Below are 17,533 nucleotides of genomic sequence, written 5' to 3'. Positions count from 1 at the left end.
CGCTTTCTGGCCTGGATGGCCATTGTGCAAGCAAACCGGCTCCTCGAGAACGCACTCAGGGCCGCGCGCTCGTGATTTTAATTGCCTGTGCGAGACCCTTATTTAGATACCTGAGAGTAAAGATCAGGATTTAATTGGTTCAGGAGAAAGCAGGACTTGAACTCTTGAGGTGTAAACTGTAAAATAGTAACTAGGGGAGCTACAGTCGAGCAGGGAGAGCTGGGGTCTAGTATTTCTTTTTCCACTACCACCACTGTAGGAGTTTTGAAATGTGTTTGAGAAACAGAAGGATTGAACGTGAAATCAGACGATTTCATGAACGTCTTTCTGGGCAGATAATTGCCATCTTTCTCAGCTTGGTGAGTTTTTATTGTAAGATCCAGTAATCTTTAGAATATATATATATATGTATTCATTCTAACTCACTTGAGGGTCCATTTCTGAGGAATTTCTGGCTTCCAGTTAAGTTATTACATGTGTATTCTGAAATGAAAAAAAATAAAAAAAAACAGAAAAAACACATTCAAAAGTGTATTTTAATAGATATATTTTTATCTGCATTTCATGATTACTAAAGATAAGTATATTATTACAAAGTAGTTACTTTATTGACGCTAGAGCCCTAAAAATATCTTCCTCTGCATCAGATTTTAGAGAACTGAGTACTCCACACATCAAAATTATATTAGAACTGAAACCGGGCAGGTTAGTTTCAGCCATTTTGACTGATTTGACGCTCTTTTCTTCCGCATGTGATGGTCTAACTCCCAGAATGTTTGTGTTTTTATTTTTTCAACTGTTTATATGTTGATTAGCCAGCAATGAGTAGAGGTTTCTTTGCTGCACGATGAAATGTTTCTGTGTTACCTGCTCTTTAAATTAGAGGCTTTTAGTCTGAGAGGTTCATCGTCTGGATGGCAGAGAGAAAGGTTGTAGGGGTGGTAAGGTGAGACAGATAAGGACTTTTTTTTTTTCCTTTGCTTTTTCTTCCCTGTCTTCTCTTGGGTTATGAATCAATAGGCACCGCTTGTAGCTCACAATGGTGTCTTGACCCCAGGGACGCAGTGTCTGATCCCTTGAGTTTCTGCAGGACCAGGAGCCAGGATGACAATTCTAAAAATCCAAATTTTTGCCTCCGTGAAAGGCACCAGCTCTCACGTTCCTAACATAGTTGTGCTGGAAGCCTTACTCAGCAACAGGATGCTTGTGCTGATCTCTCTTTCGGTTAGTTTTGAGCACTGCTGTTCTTAGGACTGTGGTGTTGGAGAGGAAAGATGCAAATGGCGTATGCAGCCCTGGAGGGCACGTGTAGGAAAGCCTCCAAGAACCTCTGCTCGAAGCTTATGGTACCTTGACAGAAGGCATGGTGGTGGTGTGTGTGTGTGTTTATCTTCCCAGCCACAATTCTGAAATTAATTCATTGCATCTGGGATCACAGCAAACCATGGCTGGTTGGAAACTGAGACTTTGCAATCAGATAAATCAGCCTTCATAATCACAATTAGATCAAATGTTAGGTGAGAGAAAAAAAGAAAAATAAAGGAGGCTGGGGGACAAGTGAAGGGATGGATTAGAAAATAGTAAAGCAATCTCCCCCTGTATTACCTTGTTTATGGTACCAGTTGATCTTCAACTTTAACTTCAGCTTTCCCTTGTTTTTTCTTTTTTTTCTTTGTTTTGTTTGTTTGTTTGTTCCGCCCCTGACTCTGTACAAGTTAGATGTCGTACTGGGAAAGGAAAGGGTAGGGTGGAAGTGGTAGGTAAAAGGCTTTTTTCCATCTCTGGTTTCTATGATAATTAGCAAGTTTTCGTGTCAGAGCTGAGGTCTGGACCTTAATAACAAGCCTGTGTTGCTGGCCCATAACCAGTGGAGAAAACTGAGCTCTCCAGGAGATGCAGCCCACCTTCTGTCCCATTGTCTGCAGAGGAAACTCAGAGCAACCGAGGTCCTTTCTTAAGTTTTACTTGAGTTTCTTGGAAGTCATGTGAATGGAGAAGATTTGAATTCAGGGGAGGAGAACCCTGCGTGTGTACACATGCGCATGCTTGCGTGAGTAAGGGTGAGGAACATGCCTTGTAAGCCCTTACAACAAGAGCGGTCACCTGCTGGTCCTACAAGCTGCGTAGCAAAATCTTGATGAGCCTGTGTGCCATAATATCTGTTTTACTCGTTCTCCAGAGCTGAGGGGAGGTGGAAAGAGAGCTCCAGGAACCCTTCATGAGCTGGAGGCTACGGTGAGGTCGCGCAGCTTTCGGCTGCAGGACGAGACCGAGTTGGCCGCGCAGCCCAGCCCAGGGTGACGGGGCGATCCCCTGCTTTCCCCAGGTGGTTTGGTTCCCCCTGGCCCTGCTGCCCACCTTCCCCCTGCAGCTGGGGCATTGTGGGGTCCCACGGGAGGAGTTACGGCTGCGCAGCACAGGGACGCACGCAGCGCAGGGACTCACGCAGCAGCCGTTCCCTATTTAGTTCTGCAAAAGACTCAGGAACTTGAGTGATGAAATGAGGAAGAGGTGAGGCTTGAATTTCTCTCCACCTGCTTTGCGGGGGCTCTGAAACTTTCCGAAATACCCAGGTTTTGTAGGTCTTTTCATGCCACGCTCGTAAATTTCTGCGTCTAGTTCATTAGCACTGGATTCCCGTGTCTCCTCGGAGCAGGTGTGTGCTCGTACGCGAGTGACTTGGGCTTCAGAGCAAACATTTCCCCAGACGTTACGAAATACTGACCTGTCCAGACGCTGCCTTCCCCGGAGGGACCTTTGCAGACCCCGCTCCTTTTCCACATAACTCTTAGGAGAAATCTTTTTGCTTTTATTATATTAATCTTGTTGGACTTTGACTCACGTTTTGTCACTGTTTAAAACCCCACGGTGGGACTTGTTAGTCTAGCAACAAGCCAGGAGAGAATTTATATTCTCTTAATAGCCAAGTTCACCACTTTGAAATTCCCCAGACAAATAGTCTCCCTTCCTAATCCCACCCTATCCAAATACTTTAGAACATAAAATGTAAGCTACGCTATAAGAAGAAAACTTCTCAAATGGCATGAGAATATTAGTTTCTCTCTTATCCTACATAGTCGCGTAGCTAATGTATTTTTTATTTACTGTAAGCATCGTGAAGCACGTGAGTTTTCAGAGTAATGTGAGTGGATACAGGGCATTTTAGAGTATATTAAAAATCGGCAGTTTGAAAAGTACTATTTGATATAATTACGGGCTGAGTGGGTGTTCTTCCCTGCTATAACTGTGTAAGCACTCTCGTGCCTTGCACAGGTTTTAAAGGTGTGATTTTTAGATGGAGTATTCTGCATTTGGTGCTTTACCTAAAGTTTTTCTGCAGACGTTTCAGTGAACCAGATCTGCCCCGTGTTGTGTCCTGGCTAGACGTTCAGAAATGCCCGTGTTCTTTGTCTTGTTAATGCTCCTTCTCCCTCTGCTCCAATTCAGACAGCCCGATTGATCTAACCCAGCAGCAGCTTTCGGGAAACAGCGATGCTGAACGAGTAGGTTATCTTGGAAAACAGCACAGGTGTTGGGTGAGCGTCCGGCATAGGAAACACCTGGAAGCTGGACACAGCTGATTACCTTGTTAAAAACTGGCTGAAAGGAGACAAACGCTAGGAGTGGGAAATGAGAGAAGCATAGGAGTGTTTGCCTCTCAGAACAGCCTTCTTAACAAAGTATATCAGGAGAGCTAATGTTGAAGATGCTAACAGGGGAAAGAAGGAAGGATTACAAGGAAGATCGAGTGGAGGAGATAAAAGCCAAACCTACAGTCTCTGTAGGAATCGGGAGGAAGTCTCAGGAAGTTTTAGAGAGGCAGGGTAATTCTGGTCCTTTTTCTGGGTACCGTAGTGAAAGGTGTATTCGGTGTGGCTGAGTTGGGTGGGATTATCTGGCTAACCTGCACACAGAGCGCTTTGTGCGTGCCGTGCGGCTCCACACCCATACGTAGCTGGCTGTCTAGTAACAAGGTGGTTTGTGTATCAAACAAGTTACAGCGAGAGCCTGGGGTTTTTGGTTTGTTTTTGAAGTCCCTCTGGCTATGTAACGCTCACTCTTTCTAACCAAGGCCGTGTCTCTCCCTTATTTTCAGTGTGCGCTGGTGGTTTTTCATAGCCGTTTGCGATTTCAGGTTCAGTTTTAAACTAACGTTTTGAGAGCGTTCTTGGAGTTCAGAGCAAACTGCTTGGCAGGTGACTTTGCTCCCTTTCCTGCATACTCCGGGAGAGTTTACTAATCGTGTTTACTTGAGCATATCTGGAGTATTTTCTTACTTCTTGCCTTCTTCCGCGGTGAGCTGTGGCCAGGAACGCAAGTACAGGTTACCCATGCAGAAAACACGTAGGAGTCAGGGCCGTGACTCATTGTGCTCAGGGAAAACGTGCAGTTTCAGCCTTCTACCCCAAATGCCTCTGAGCCCTTCAGCCTGTGAGTTGAAAAGCTCAGCTCCCCCATTTTATCATTTTCACTCCTTTTAAATATTTTTTTTAGATTTGTTGCTGGTACGAGTTGCGGCTATGGTGATCCTAGAATATGACAAATGAGAAATCAGGTGGAAGAGTTAACCTTAAAAACCAGCAACAGGCCCGATGCCTTGATTTAGGAGACAAGCGTGGAACAGCTGGGTTGTTTTGGTGTCCTGTTTGAAAGAACATAACAATCATGGCTTAAAAGAACTCTTCTTAATGAATGCTTAATGAGTAAAAGTACATGATTAAGCAAAAATGAAGCTGAATGCGCTCACGCTCAAAAAAGCAGTTACATTAGAAAAGACAAACTGGAGGAAAAAAAAAATCGGGGGGGGGGAGGGGGGAACATGCTTGGCTGACCTGGAGGTTACTGGGAGGGTATTCATGGAGTCTGACTGAAATCTCTCACTTCCCTGATTACAGCTGTCTCTTATCAATTTACCTGACTGTAGGTATGGTTTAGTACTTTGCACCTCTTCTTATGCTACTTTTCATTCCTGTTTCTACAGGCTCTTTTGAATCAAGTATTTCTGCTTGTGGAATGGTAGGAGGTGTTGACACGCACTCTTGGGTGTTGTTTTTTTTTTTTTGGTTTGGTTTGCTTTTATTTATTTATTTTGAATTTGTATGGAAGCTTAGTGCAAACACCAGCTTTGTGATTTTGGCAAAGTAGCATATTTGGCTAATTTTTCTGAGAGATTTGTTGACTGAGATGTGTTTTTCTTGTCCCAGCCTCATAACTCCATGCTAATAACAGCGCTGGATTCTCCAAACCCTTACAAATAAAACTGTCATGGTACTACTTGTGTCATTTCACTCATCAAACTCTTTCGGAAAGATCTTATATGAAGAATTAATGCCCGTGGTTGTGGCTGAAGGGGTGACAACACGGACTTACAGGGGTATACAGAGAAGCTCTGCTGTACCTGACTGCAGCCTGGAGAAAGCAGATCACCTCTTGCTTTGTGCAGGGAACTTCACCCGTGAATTCCTGTGGTACAATCACTGTAAATGCATGTCGGAGTGCTTTGTGTATTGTTTAGTAAAGTTAAGTGAGGATCTGTGTGACAAATAGATTAAAAAGCTTCAAACACAGTTTGCAACAGTGTGTTTTAACGGATAAGTTCTAAAATCAGATGTTTCTATCTATATTTTACCCATGTGTCATAGTTAACCACAATGCTCACTGAAACGTGAGTGTAAGTGCTCTTCTAAATCTGGAGCCAGAATCTCCCAAAGACTGAAATGCTCATTTAACAACTTGCTGAGAAAGGAGCTTATGGTAAGTGTTAGTCGTGCTGCTTTGGGATCTGTGCTCTGCCATCTATCAGCACGAGCTCTGGTAGACTTTTGCTTTGTTTTGCTTCTGATCGGGTCTCTGAGTCTTGTCTGAAGGGTTAAAAAGTTGCTTAAGTAAAGATTTAGGTTAAACAAACGAGCAAATAGTGCTCTGCTTGAGCATTTCATCCGCTCTCGCTTGTGTAGTGTAGGTGGCAGGAGGTTACCCTATATTGTTTGCTTTAGCGAAACGGACCGCGTGTCCCAGCATGGAAGCTGTGTGATGTTCATATACGAAAGCAAAGGTACCTGTCATGCAAGAATACGTTGAACAAAACCAAACTAACACCTTGCACAGCCCTCTGAAGCCTCAGCACCACCGCTGATGCTCGCAGGGATGGCCAAGCATCTTGCATGAATGCTGAGCCGTGCTGTGGAGAAACTGCTGCTGCTTTTTTCCCGCATCGTGTGGTTTTAACTCGCTGCCTTGAGCGTCTAGACTGCAGACCCTACACCGTGGCAATGGGATTAGCAGCACGTGCTCCAGAAGGGGAAGATGGGCTGGAAGTCCTCACGGAGAAGGTGCAGGAGCCGAGCCCAGAGCAGCACCACGTCCTCGTGGGGCAGCGGGAAGCCCGCAGTGGTGGAAGAGCCGCAGGCTGGCAGCGCCTTCTGCCAGCACCCTGCCCGTCACGTGCTGGCAAAGCGTTCGCCTGCCTCCTGCTCCAGCAGCAGGGGCTGCAGGCAGAGGAGGAATTAGTGTAATTAGATTATCTCGAGCCCAGAACAAGTCATTTGGGGTTTCTGCGAGGGATGTTTCCTGAGGTGGTGGGAACTATTAAAGTAAGTAGCGAGTGCTTGCGGGCCCTGGCTCTTGGTTGAGGGGGCATAAATCTCTTCGCTGCTTGCTTTCTGAGCTTGTTCTTGCAGGCTTTTCAGAGCCTCCGCTCTCAGAGCAGCCTGCCTGTTTCATAAAGTCCATAAAGCAAAACCTAACGCCGTCCCCTAGCTGTCAGGTAAGAAGGAAAAATGACTCCTCTGATGCAAATATTGTTTTACACGATATGTTTGAGAATAAAGGCTGCTCTATCTGGCAGCAGGGGTTAACCACCGAGGGCAGCAGGTACAGGCAGACTTAGGTATGTGATATGTTTGACTGTTTTGCAAGGTGCTGTAAATGTTGGCTCCGTGTAATCTGATAGCAGGGTAGGACAGGCGAGCTTAATGAAGGAAAATAGAGAGCAATGTAAAAGAACTGGAAATTCAAGTCTAGCTGACTAATAACAGCCCGCTCCAGAGGGTTTTTGACTGTTGATACTGCTGACAGCTGACAGTGAGCGAGAGGCAAACGGCAGAAATATTGCCTAATGTGCTCTGTATTCAGACAGGTTCTTTAGAGGGGCTGCAGAGGTAAGAATATTTCCCTTTCTGAACCTGGGCAGATCTGCTGGATGCAGCCGTGACCAGACCCGGCACTGACACGAGTGAGATGCCACGCTGCGGCTTGGAAGTGCTCGGGGAAGGGGACGCTTCAGCGAGTTCTGCTTGGGTTAGTTTGTGCCCCTTGTTCGTTGGTTTCAATCAATTAAATCAAATTTAGATATCTGAAATAGATTCTGAAGTTTTCCCCAGTGCTCAAAACATACTGAGGTGAATTACAGAGCTTTTCTATGGCGTTTTGGGATTATTTAAATATTTTGTTCGTTGTGCCTGACTGTCCACGTTGGAATAGTTAAAAATAAACAAACTGGAAGAAACAAAAGCCACAAAATGCTAAAAATCTCTGTTGGAAAAGTTAGAACAGAGATGGTCCCCAAGCCTGGTCCTATGGCATCTTCTGCAGGACACCGAAGAAGCCCAGTGAGGGTTTCAGTGACGGATCTACAGTTACCAGTGCTTGACTGCAAAAGGCTGTCTGCAGTAAGAAACTTTTGACTTGCAACTCATCTCTGCTGTCCTTTGGTCAGTTTTTTCCCCCCTTTAATGTATATACATTTTGTGTGCACTTATATTTCTTTTTTTTTTTAAAAAAAAAAAAAAGTCTACATCTGTGGCTAGCTGAAAAAAGAGGGAGTTTTTTTTTTTAGTAAACTGGACTCTTTCCTCCAGGTGATCTAAAAACAACGACTGCATTACTAATTTGTGGAGAAAGAAATTTTCAGAGGCCGGCTGACAGCTTTGTGTCAGTATTTGGTACGGACTGGCAACTGGTAATTTGTGAAGCTCGGCACCCAGCCAAAGCAATTAGCTTTAGTTTCCCCTGATCTTTCTTCCTCCCACCGCCACCTCTTTATTCTCCTGCGTGCCTGTGTTAATCAAAGCAGCACGATCTCTTGGGGTCAAGCAGCTCTTCCCTCCTACACCCCCTTTGACAAGTTTGTCTCACATCCTGGTTTAGCTGTCTTGGAGCTCAGCCCTTCGGCTGTCTCTATACCAAGACGCTTTCCCTTTTAAAATCAGTGAGATTTCACTTATCTGAAGCTCTCATTACGGTTGCTTCAGGATCGTGGTCTGAATTCTCCTTAAAAGGTGCTATTAAATGCCAGAAACTGCCTGAGAGTGCCTTTAAAAACATTTGTTCGGCGTCACTGGAATAATTCTCTTGGTTTACGGGAATTTCTGATCCAGATTTGGGGTTTTATCATTTTACAACTTTTCTCTATCCTTTTTAAACCCCTTTTTGAGATTTTGTGCAATGCGAAAACTGGTAAGTTATTTATTAACATTGGTAAATTGGTTATGGTATGACAACACATAGAAACAGTCCTGTCTCTGCAGATTTTCCATCGGATAAAATAACCTGTGTTATTTGGATGTTACAGGCGAGGAAGTAATTAGAGATCTTTTGTTTTCCTTTGTCTACATGGTTAGTATCACTTACCTCTCGATGAGCTGCACTGTGCAGACACTTGCGGTGTCATCTCAGACTTGCAGTCCATCTATTCTGGTTTTGGAGCGTTTGATTTTTATTTTATTTCTCCTCATGGAGAATATGTGAATCCAGAAGTGACCGGTTACAATGAAAAAAAAGTACTGCTTGTAGAGATGTGTGGTGGAAATCTGCATTACTGGAAGTTTGCCTCGTCTCGTGACAGGTCTTTTTCGTTTGGGTTAAAAAGAAATCCTTATGTAATGCAACTGATCTGTTCTAATTAAGTCGATCTGTTTTTATAATTTTACTAAGCTTTTGATTTCTGTCGTATCTGTAGGAAGCAGTTTGACCACGTTACACCTAGACCGATACATTTTTTACTGCTTTCCTTTCATCTGCTCAAACCCCATTCCTTCTCGACTTAACTGCATGTCTCCTTGTTCTCATTTTGTCAAGTGGGAAATACCAGCACCTTGTTTTTTTTCCTTCTCTTTACCAGTAGTGATGAATTGGCTACCAAGGCAGAATCCAAGTGATGCCCAAGTGTTTTGGTCCCCAGCCTCTGCGTTTACTGGAGATTACCACGCAGGTTGCGCATCAGCCAAAAGAGAAGCAGACCTTTGCTTATGAACATGACTGTCTTAAGCTGGCTCTTGGATCCACATGACAGCGTCACGCTTCTGAAAGCGTTCGTCGTAGCGCAAGCATCTGATATTTGGTAGGATAAGAGACCGTGAGATAGCCCCTTGCAGAGAAGTTCTTAGAAAGACCGGCAGCCGTACCGGCAGTGGCCAGGAAGCGCGGTGCCACAGCACGTTTGTGGCCAGCGTTTTTCAAGTGCTGAAGGCCTGATGTGCACATATTCTTCTCCCCTTCCTGGCAGTAATTACGCGCAGATACAAGCCTTTGCAAGGGTGATCTGTTGGTGCTTCTCTGCACCAACAGGAAGGTCTGGGGTCTTTCATTTTTTCACCCCATCATTTGGGGAGGAAGGGAGGCTGGCGCTGTGATGTCTCTTCTCCCTAAGCTTCTCACTGTATCATGCACTGGGCCTATGGAAAAATGAGATTCAGTTACTTTCTTACCAGGAGGATAAGGAAGGGGGAAGAGAGAGGGTTTGGACCCTTGCTTCCCCCCGGGATGCCTGAGCTCCCTTGCCTTAGGGTGACTTACAGCTGACTTTTCCTGTTGAGTCCTGTTCTGCTTTTTAAAAGCAAACTTTTTGTGGAGAAGCGACAAAACCCCAGCCTGGTTGCCCGATCAGACTCGGGAGGCTCAGCCTTTATCTTAGCAGGTGTTCAGATGCTTTATTCAGAGCTCGAGAGCTGCAGCAGCGGAGCTGGGGAGAGCCTTCCTCACCTCAATATCTTATAACTTGCTGTTTGGGATCAAACCCTCTAAAGCAGATTGATTTTGGTGGCCGCAGCGTACATGGATTATTTCCACAGTACTCTGTGTCTGCACACCTACGCAGATTTGGGGTTACCTTTTCACCTGGAGCATGAGGATCCAGATGAAGCACAACTTCCTTAAAACTTCCCAGCGCTGTTCCGCTATGGTGCTCGTGTGGAGGGCTGCTGTACAGCAGCTGTGTTACATAAAGGTGCTAAATAAATGGGACTCGATGTTACAAGTATCAGGGAACACGGGTTATAGGAAAAGGAAGGTTTTCAGGGGTGGGGGAGTCTGTAAACAATGCTGAAGTCGTTATTGTTAACAGCCCGGAAAGGAATCTCGCCTTGTGTTAAATGGTCAGCCTAACAGAGGTTGTTGCCAGAGAAAAAGAAACGGGAAAAAAAAAAAAAAAAGATGCTCATTGAAAATGTGATGAGTTTGTGACAGCATAGAAGAACTTGGTAATTGCATTCGTGCTTTCTGCCCTCTGTGGGGTAAACGTAGGCTTTTATTTGACATTTAGGGAAGGGGGGTTTGTTTCACTTCCCCTATGTTGACTGAATTGTGCGCCAATTTTTTTTTCTATATTTATGATTTATTATGTTTAACAGACGAACCCTCTTACTCCGTGCCCTCCCTACTGTATGTGTACCGAGAGCCCGTGGTGACACAGGCTGCTTTCCAGCCCGGCTGCAGAACAGGCGTTTATTGATAGCGGAGGTTCCTTTGTCCAGGCTCAGCAAAGGTCACCCTGCTGGCTTTTATTATGTCAGCTGCTTTTTGCACAGCTTCCCCTAGGCAGTGTGGGTGCTTTCGGAAGATCTCAGAATGTTCCTTAAGTTGTTGCTTTCCTTCCTCCCCGATAGCCTCACCATGTTGTTTTCCTATCTTCTTCAGTTTGTGTGAGCACTCGAAGTATTGTGCCTTCAGAGACGTCTCATGCCGAGTAACAGATCTTCATGTGTTCTTCCTCCTTGTCGTTTTGCTGGCTACAGATGCTCGAGGTCTAAGAGCAGGATTCAAAGCTCCGGTTCTGTGCAATTTGTTGGTGCTACTGCCCAGGGATAGCCAACCCGTGAAGGCTGCCCCAGTGGATGGTGTTGCTAGCAGTTGTGCTCGGCGCGGATAAAGAAGGCCATCGGGGGGTTGGGACTTGTGTTATGAAGATTGCGAAATCATTTGGCTTGCTTTCCTTTTTATGAAAACCAGACTTTGTGATCTATTGCTTGTGTAGTATCTTAAGAAGGTGCAATCCTACAAGGAGAGGACGGGCTCTGGCTTGATCTGTCCTTAACCTCCACTGGCAGAAAGGAATTAGCGCAGGGAGCACCCAGGTGCTTGCCTGACCTCCCCCCGAGGGTGTTCATACCAAAATCTCCAGGTGTGATACCTTTATTCTTCCCCTTCATCGACTCCTGTCTTCCTCCTGCACCCAAGGTGTTGTTGAGGAAGGGCTCCAGCTTTGCATTTCTGGTAAGTCCCAGCGGTGACACTTCTGGGCTAGAGCTGATGCTGAAGACTGAAATTCATTGGGGAGTTCCAGTCATAAGGCTTTTGACCCTGTGCTGAACAAGTAGAGCTGTTTGAGCAGCGAGTCAGGATTCAAATCCGCATTTGATCAAGCAGCTAAGCTTGTTCTTAATTGCAGTGATGTGCCTCATTGCACTAAAAGGGCAGTGCAGGATGATTACTGTTGTCTTTGGTAACCCTAGGTGGGACTGGATCCAGGCAGCAGCTTGCTGGAGGAGCCCTTAGTACCAAGACGTGAGCCTTCTGGTTTTATATCTGAGCTTCTTCTGCAAATGTTTGGGTTTGTTCCTGGCACTTTGATGCCTCTACCTCTCCAGCGTGCTGCCGTCTTACCTGAGCGCTCTGCGTTGTACTCGAGTGCTAAGGCAGCAGGGGTTGTGCCTGCTGATGTTGTCAGGAGTTGAAGGAGAAAGTGCAGATTTGTTATCTCCACGTCAGAGCCTAGCTGCAGGCTAGGGAGCGCTGCCTTTAGCAGCAGGGCAACTTAGGGACAAAATGCTTGTTTGGGAGGCATTTCCTACCAGCTTCGCTGAATTGGCCAAAGAGCGATAGGGTGAAGTGAAGGGTACGTGTGGGGAGGAGTGGTTGGGAAAGCACTTGTGATATCTAGCCCAAAAGTCCTACAGGGCATCTTCTGGGATATCGGAGAGGGAATGTAAGGGTTAAAGCATCTCAACGTGCTTTTGGACAGCCTGATCGAGGGGGTGGTTTCGAGATGTTGTAACACAGAGGAGGGGAATTTTCAGAGGGATTGACATCATTTATTCATGGGCTCAGTTTTAAGGTTTAAAGAAGAGGCGTTTATCGATTTAAGGTGTTTATTGATATCTCTGTGTCTTAATATTGCTTTAATATAATAAGTTCCCGCAACAAAAAGTTAGTAAAAGCAAACATTTATTCTGAGGTTCTGAAAATTTGATGCAAATGTTATGGTAATGTATACTGGGTCCCCTTTCTCCCAGGACTAATTGTATGTAGTTGAGCTTGTTGTGCGCACGAATACAATTTATACATTTTGTGCTGTGTGCAAATAACTTACTTGCTGTTCACAGATGTACGTCAAATCAGACAGGGAGATCAGTGGCATTATATAGCCAAAACAATAGCCGTGTTTGTGTTAGCCTATAGGCATCAGGATCCTGTGATACTTGGAATAATGGAAGCACAGTTTATAAAAATAGATGTGGAGGAAAATATAGCTGGTTTAGAACGGTGCTGCCTTCTGCGAAAAGCTGCTGTTGTTTTGTATGTGCCAGAGAAAGCGATATGGGTACTGGGAAGTTCTCTGCGTTATTTTGCCCTGCTGGTATTTCCCAGTAGCTCGGCTGTTACTACTTATTTGCCACTGAGGACGCAATTGGACGTTTCCCATAGACAATAATAGGTTGAGTGCCGCTATCTAGCCATAAGGTTAGATGTTAAAGCCCACTAAAGCCTGTTCACACCGTTGTCTTTCACTGTGGTCCTAATGTTGGGGTTACGCGGCTCTTTCCTTGTAAGGACAGGGGGGCCATTTGACTCTGCTCGGAGGTGCCGTGGTGCTTTTTGCCTTGGGGTGGTCGTGGGCTATGAGCACTCTGCACCAGCATCTTACTGCACGGGATCACAGTGGGGAAAATTCATAAAATAGCATTTAAATATCTGTTCCTGCAAAGGCATCGGATCATTAGGAGCTTCTCACTACCGTGAGGTGTAACAGTTTTAAGCAGTGCTTGTGTGGATCCTGCAGGGATCACGTGCATTGCACTGCCACAGTCTCTTAAAATGATGTCAAATGATGGCACTTGATTTCGTGTTGTTCATTTGCTTTTTAAATAAAAAGTAAGGAAAGATCTCTTTGTAGCTTTTAGTATCTCTGCCGCCACAGCTTTTGAATCATGTCTTTGCTGTGCAGCGTGGCATTGCAGTATCTGCTGTGAAATGTTATTGTTTTACAGAATCATGATCTGGTGCTAATGGAAGAATGCGCCAGTTTCCAACAAACACAGGGAACTTATAAAACCTGTCTCGTGGTGGTTGTACCTCCAGTTTTCCTTATGCCTTCCTAGACAGCCTGCATCTCTGACAGGGTGTTCATCCTGATTTTATATTGGTGCTGTTAACTGTTGTTGAGCTTAGAAAGTCGCTGGGCTTCAAGCACTTGTACTCTCTGGTCAGACATGTGGTTTACAGGCGTCTAATGGAGATGATTGTAAGCCCTTCCCAAATTCTGGTTCTCCCAGGACAATTAGCTTAACTCTCATTTTGAAATAAGCCTCTACTGGGAAGCTGAGGAGATTTTCCTATTTGCCTGGTGGTCCTCTGGAGTGAAAGCCCTCCTCACTGATTATTGAGAGTGACTTCAGATACTGCTGCTTCATCCTGTCGGAGAGGATATATGTACTTCGTTTCTCAGCAGTAACTAAACCAGAAATTGCACTTAAGTAAATTTCCATTCCTGTCCTCTCTTCTGGAAGAGTTGGTATGTCCCTACTGACATAAATTCATCCATTTCAATCGCTGCGTGGAGGAAATGTTAAGCTACATAGCACATGGCTGTATAGTTTGTTTTTAGGCTAGCACACAGGCTGATAAGAGTATGGGATGGGACAAGCCGATCCCTTTGTGCTGATGGGTGTGCAACCTTCCAGTGGCACTTTTGCCTTCCTAAAAGGTGAGGCCAAGTAATTGTAGGGGAGTTACCCCAGATCCTACCGTTGCGTGTGGTGCTTTCACTGCCACAGCCCTGCTGATGTACAGAGAACCGTTCAGGTCAGCCTGCAAAGTGCAAAGGGCTGAGGTTGACCAGTCGTGATTTCCAAAGCATAGCCTTTCTCCTCAAGCCTCTAGCTCTCATTAACACAAGTACTCTCTAGTTAGGGTTGTGGCTACTTTAACAAACAGTTTAGCAGCTAATTAAAGCAAGCCTTGGAAGGGGAAGTTCTCCTGTCTGCATAACTTTGGTTTTCCTGATTTCTTAGAAGGGTTGGATCCAGTGACTTAAATGAGACTCCTTGAATGCGCTGTCATCACGGCTTAGGAATTTGGGAATACCACAATCTATATGGGAAAAACAGCTGCTGCATTTCCTAGAGCGAGGGAGTACGGGCACGTGACTCGGCCCTCCCTAATTTAACCGCCTGGCAGCAGGGGAGGAAGATGCCCTTCATTTCTTGAGTTTCAGACTGCTGCAAAAACAAGGTGAGGTTAACCTCTTGTACGCAGGCGGCTGTGACACGCCGCAGACGGCCGCCTCGCTCCAGGGCTGAAGTCACCAGAGGTTTTCCTCTGGGTCTCAGTTGGCCTCCGAGCGTGTCTCTCAAGGATGGGGACGTGCTAGACCTCTGCCACGTGTCCTCCTGTCGCAGCAGCCCTGCGTCGAAGCCAGTTGAAAGAACTTTGGTCAAAACGCAAGTCACCGCCCGTTTGCTTCCTTCGAGACGTGCGGCTTTAAATTCGTAGGCACCAGCATACTCCCGTAGGTAGGATCCTAATTGCAGGCATGCTGTTATTCCCTTGAAAAGGCAGGGTTTTTATTGACACGTTGATCATCTTAGCTGTATAAAAAGGTTACGTTTAGCACTCACTTTTATTTCAGAAGCAGTACAGTGCATCTCCATCCAAGCACAAGTTAACCATGATTACCTCTAACGCTGATAAGTGAGTGAAAATGTGGGGGCTGTGAGCACGCGTCCCTCCAGCGGAGCTGTTTACATTCCCTGCTTCGGGAGTCTTCTTTTTTCTTTGCTATTGTGCTGCGCCGTTTCTTTGCCTGCTCTAATTTGCCATGACGTGGTCAGTGCTGTTTCCTTCCGGCCGCTCGCAAGCCTGCGGTAGAGATAAGGCTACACTTACAGTGTGTTTTTAAAAAGAAGCTGAAGATCTGCCTCGTGTACAGCTCAGGAACTCTCTGTATCGTACGAGGAATTTATTGACTCTTCATCTGTTGCACACTGGGAATCAAGATCAAGAGCACTTCACTTGCAGAGTAACAGCCCTGCAAAACTGGAACTGTGTGTAGGGCAGAAAGGTGATGTACATGAGGTATCCTGCAGCTGAGTGGGTCAGTCTGGGCTTTGTGTTTTTGCTTTGAATGTACCTTGAAGACCGGAGTTATTAACGAATGCAAAAGCTGCATGTATGAATCAGGCAAAAAGATGGAGTTTCTTTTTGGTAACTTTCGTGACTTTGTTGCCTTGGTGCTAGCCTGATACTTTTAATATGAAGCGCTTTGAAACTGGTGTCTTACTTCCTGAAACAGTTTCCCTCTGCTTCCTGAAACAGTCCTACTTTTTATGGGAATGAAGATTTGCATGTGTTGATTAGTGGAAGTAATACCTCTGGAGATACAAAGGTGTCTGCCTTCCCCAGAGCTAGATAAAACATTTATAGTGAGGACCAACCTTTCCTGTGGCTGCTGCTCTTTCATGTAGCAATCATTTCTTAATTATAACTTCTTTTTTCTCTCTTTCTCTCCTCAGAGATAAAAGGCTGCCCACGTGGGAAAACCACCTCAGGAAAGGATTTCCCTTGGTTTGTTTCCCTTTGAGAAGAGAAGGACCCGGGAACGCTGATGGTTAAGAAATACTAAAACTGACGCTTGGTTCGTTTCGCCATCCTGCCTTTCTGCCCCGCTGGACCTTGGTGACGCTCGCCATCCTTTGACATTTGGGAACGTTTTTCTTCTTATGTGGAGCTGAGACCTGGGAATGCGTTATTATGGCAGCAGTTGTACAGCAGAATGAGCTCGTGTTTGAATTCGCCAGCAACGTCATGGAGGATGAGCAGCAGGTACGGGACCGCGTAAGAAATCACATTCATACAAGGGAAAACATGAGGAAAAAATGCCACGTAAAACACAAGAAAGCCAGCGCTGAGATCATTAGTGTTGCAGCAGAAAGTTGTGCAGTTTCAAAAGCTTCCTGTTGCTTCCTGTAACTTGTACGAGCTGAGCAGAAATGGGTTGAAATGTTGCAATTTCTGCAGTATTGCAGAGACCTCCTCTGAAAATGTTTTTCTCGTGTCACTGATTTGTACTGGTAGAATCCATTTGTGATGCAAATTTCCTAAAATTCTGATATTTGGCTGTCACTTTCACTTTTCTAGTGTTCTAGGATAAAATCTGGAAAAAGTAAGTGTGACACTACAGGTGACTAGAAGGAGCAGTAGATGTCAGCCCTCTACTTTCTACAGATTGGTTCCTAAATTGCATTGCTATGTGTATGTCAGCTATTCAGAACTAAGCTTCAAAATAATTTAAATTGGTTTCTTTCACGCTGAAGGGAAAATAACTTTCTATGTCGTGAGACTCTCAGGTAGGTTTAGATGATCTGTACCACATCCCGTGAGTCCTGAGGCTTCAGCAAAGGATTCCTACTGTAAAAGTCAGGCGGCTCTTCTATAAGTGGTGGTTAATGGTAGGGTTTTGCATTTGTTGACAATAAATTTCTTAGTTGTATGGAGAGACAGTTGTTAGTCTTACAGAGATCATAAGACGTCTTAGTCTTATGGAGAGACAGCTGAGAAGTGCTGTCGCAAACTGTTCCTCTTTTTGTGAATGTGGAAAGTGTTTGTTCTTCTTTGTTTCAAAAATACTGTTGGCTTCATAACCCTGTCCCTGGGTTTTCTCTGTGCCCTAATATTTGGCTGGTTTGGTGGCCCGTTTCTGCTGTCAGAGTCATAGGATCATTTCAATGAACTGAGTGTTGTCTCTCTAAAGTGCTAACTCAGTTTTGGGTGGAACTGGTAATGTAACTTCCTTCCCTGTATTTTTCCAGAGCTTGGGGATTTAGATATGGGAATTGCACAAACATAGCAGAAAACGAGCTGTATTTATTACCTCTGGTGTGTGTTTGTTGCTGGTTTTTCTTTACAAGCCAGTGGGAGAGGGGAGAATTAAGAAGGAGAGGGCTACTTCACTGTGATTTCTGGAAGGTGCAGTGCAAGCATGCGTGGCTTTGTTCATTTTAGCTATGCATTATGTATCTTTCAGTTTCTTCAGATGTTC

General features: G+C 45.1%; 1 protein-coding gene and 1 long non-coding RNA gene across 8 annotated transcripts in view; one reads left to right on the top strand and one right to left on the bottom strand.

The window, feature by feature from the left end:
* Positions 1–17,533, top strand: part of ELF1 (E74 like ETS transcription factor 1) — an 88,198-nt gene that overhangs the window by 32,832 nt on the left and 37,833 nt on the right. For 4 of the 7 annotated variants that reach the window (XM_083819453.1, XM_083819452.1, XM_083819456.1 and 1 more), the window contains exon 2: positions 16,008–16,317. In XM_083819453.1, the coding sequence (XP_083675579.1) occupies positions 16,246–16,317 (72 nt within the window). In that variant the 5' untranslated portion in view covers positions 16,008–16,245. Of the gene's footprint in view, positions 1–6,615; positions 7,300–15,378; positions 15,562–16,007; positions 16,318–17,533 lie in introns of those variants that run through there. The other 3 variants (XM_083819455.1, XM_083819458.1, XM_083819454.1) reach the window with 3 other exon arrangements.
* Positions 12,348–15,271, bottom strand: LOC310892126. The gene is made up of 2 exons (XR_014577886.1): positions 15,172–15,271; positions 12,348–15,083 (listed from the first exon to the last, which is right to left on the bottom strand). It is a non-coding gene; the product is annotated as an uncharacterized lncRNA (long non-coding RNA).

Source organism: Anser anser, assembly GCF_964211835.1.
Source record: "Anser anser genome assembly, chromosome: 1".
NCBI lineage: Eukaryota > Metazoa > Chordata > Aves > Anseriformes > Anatidae > Anser > Anser anser.
This window is presented reverse-complemented; position numbering and strand designations above follow the sequence as displayed.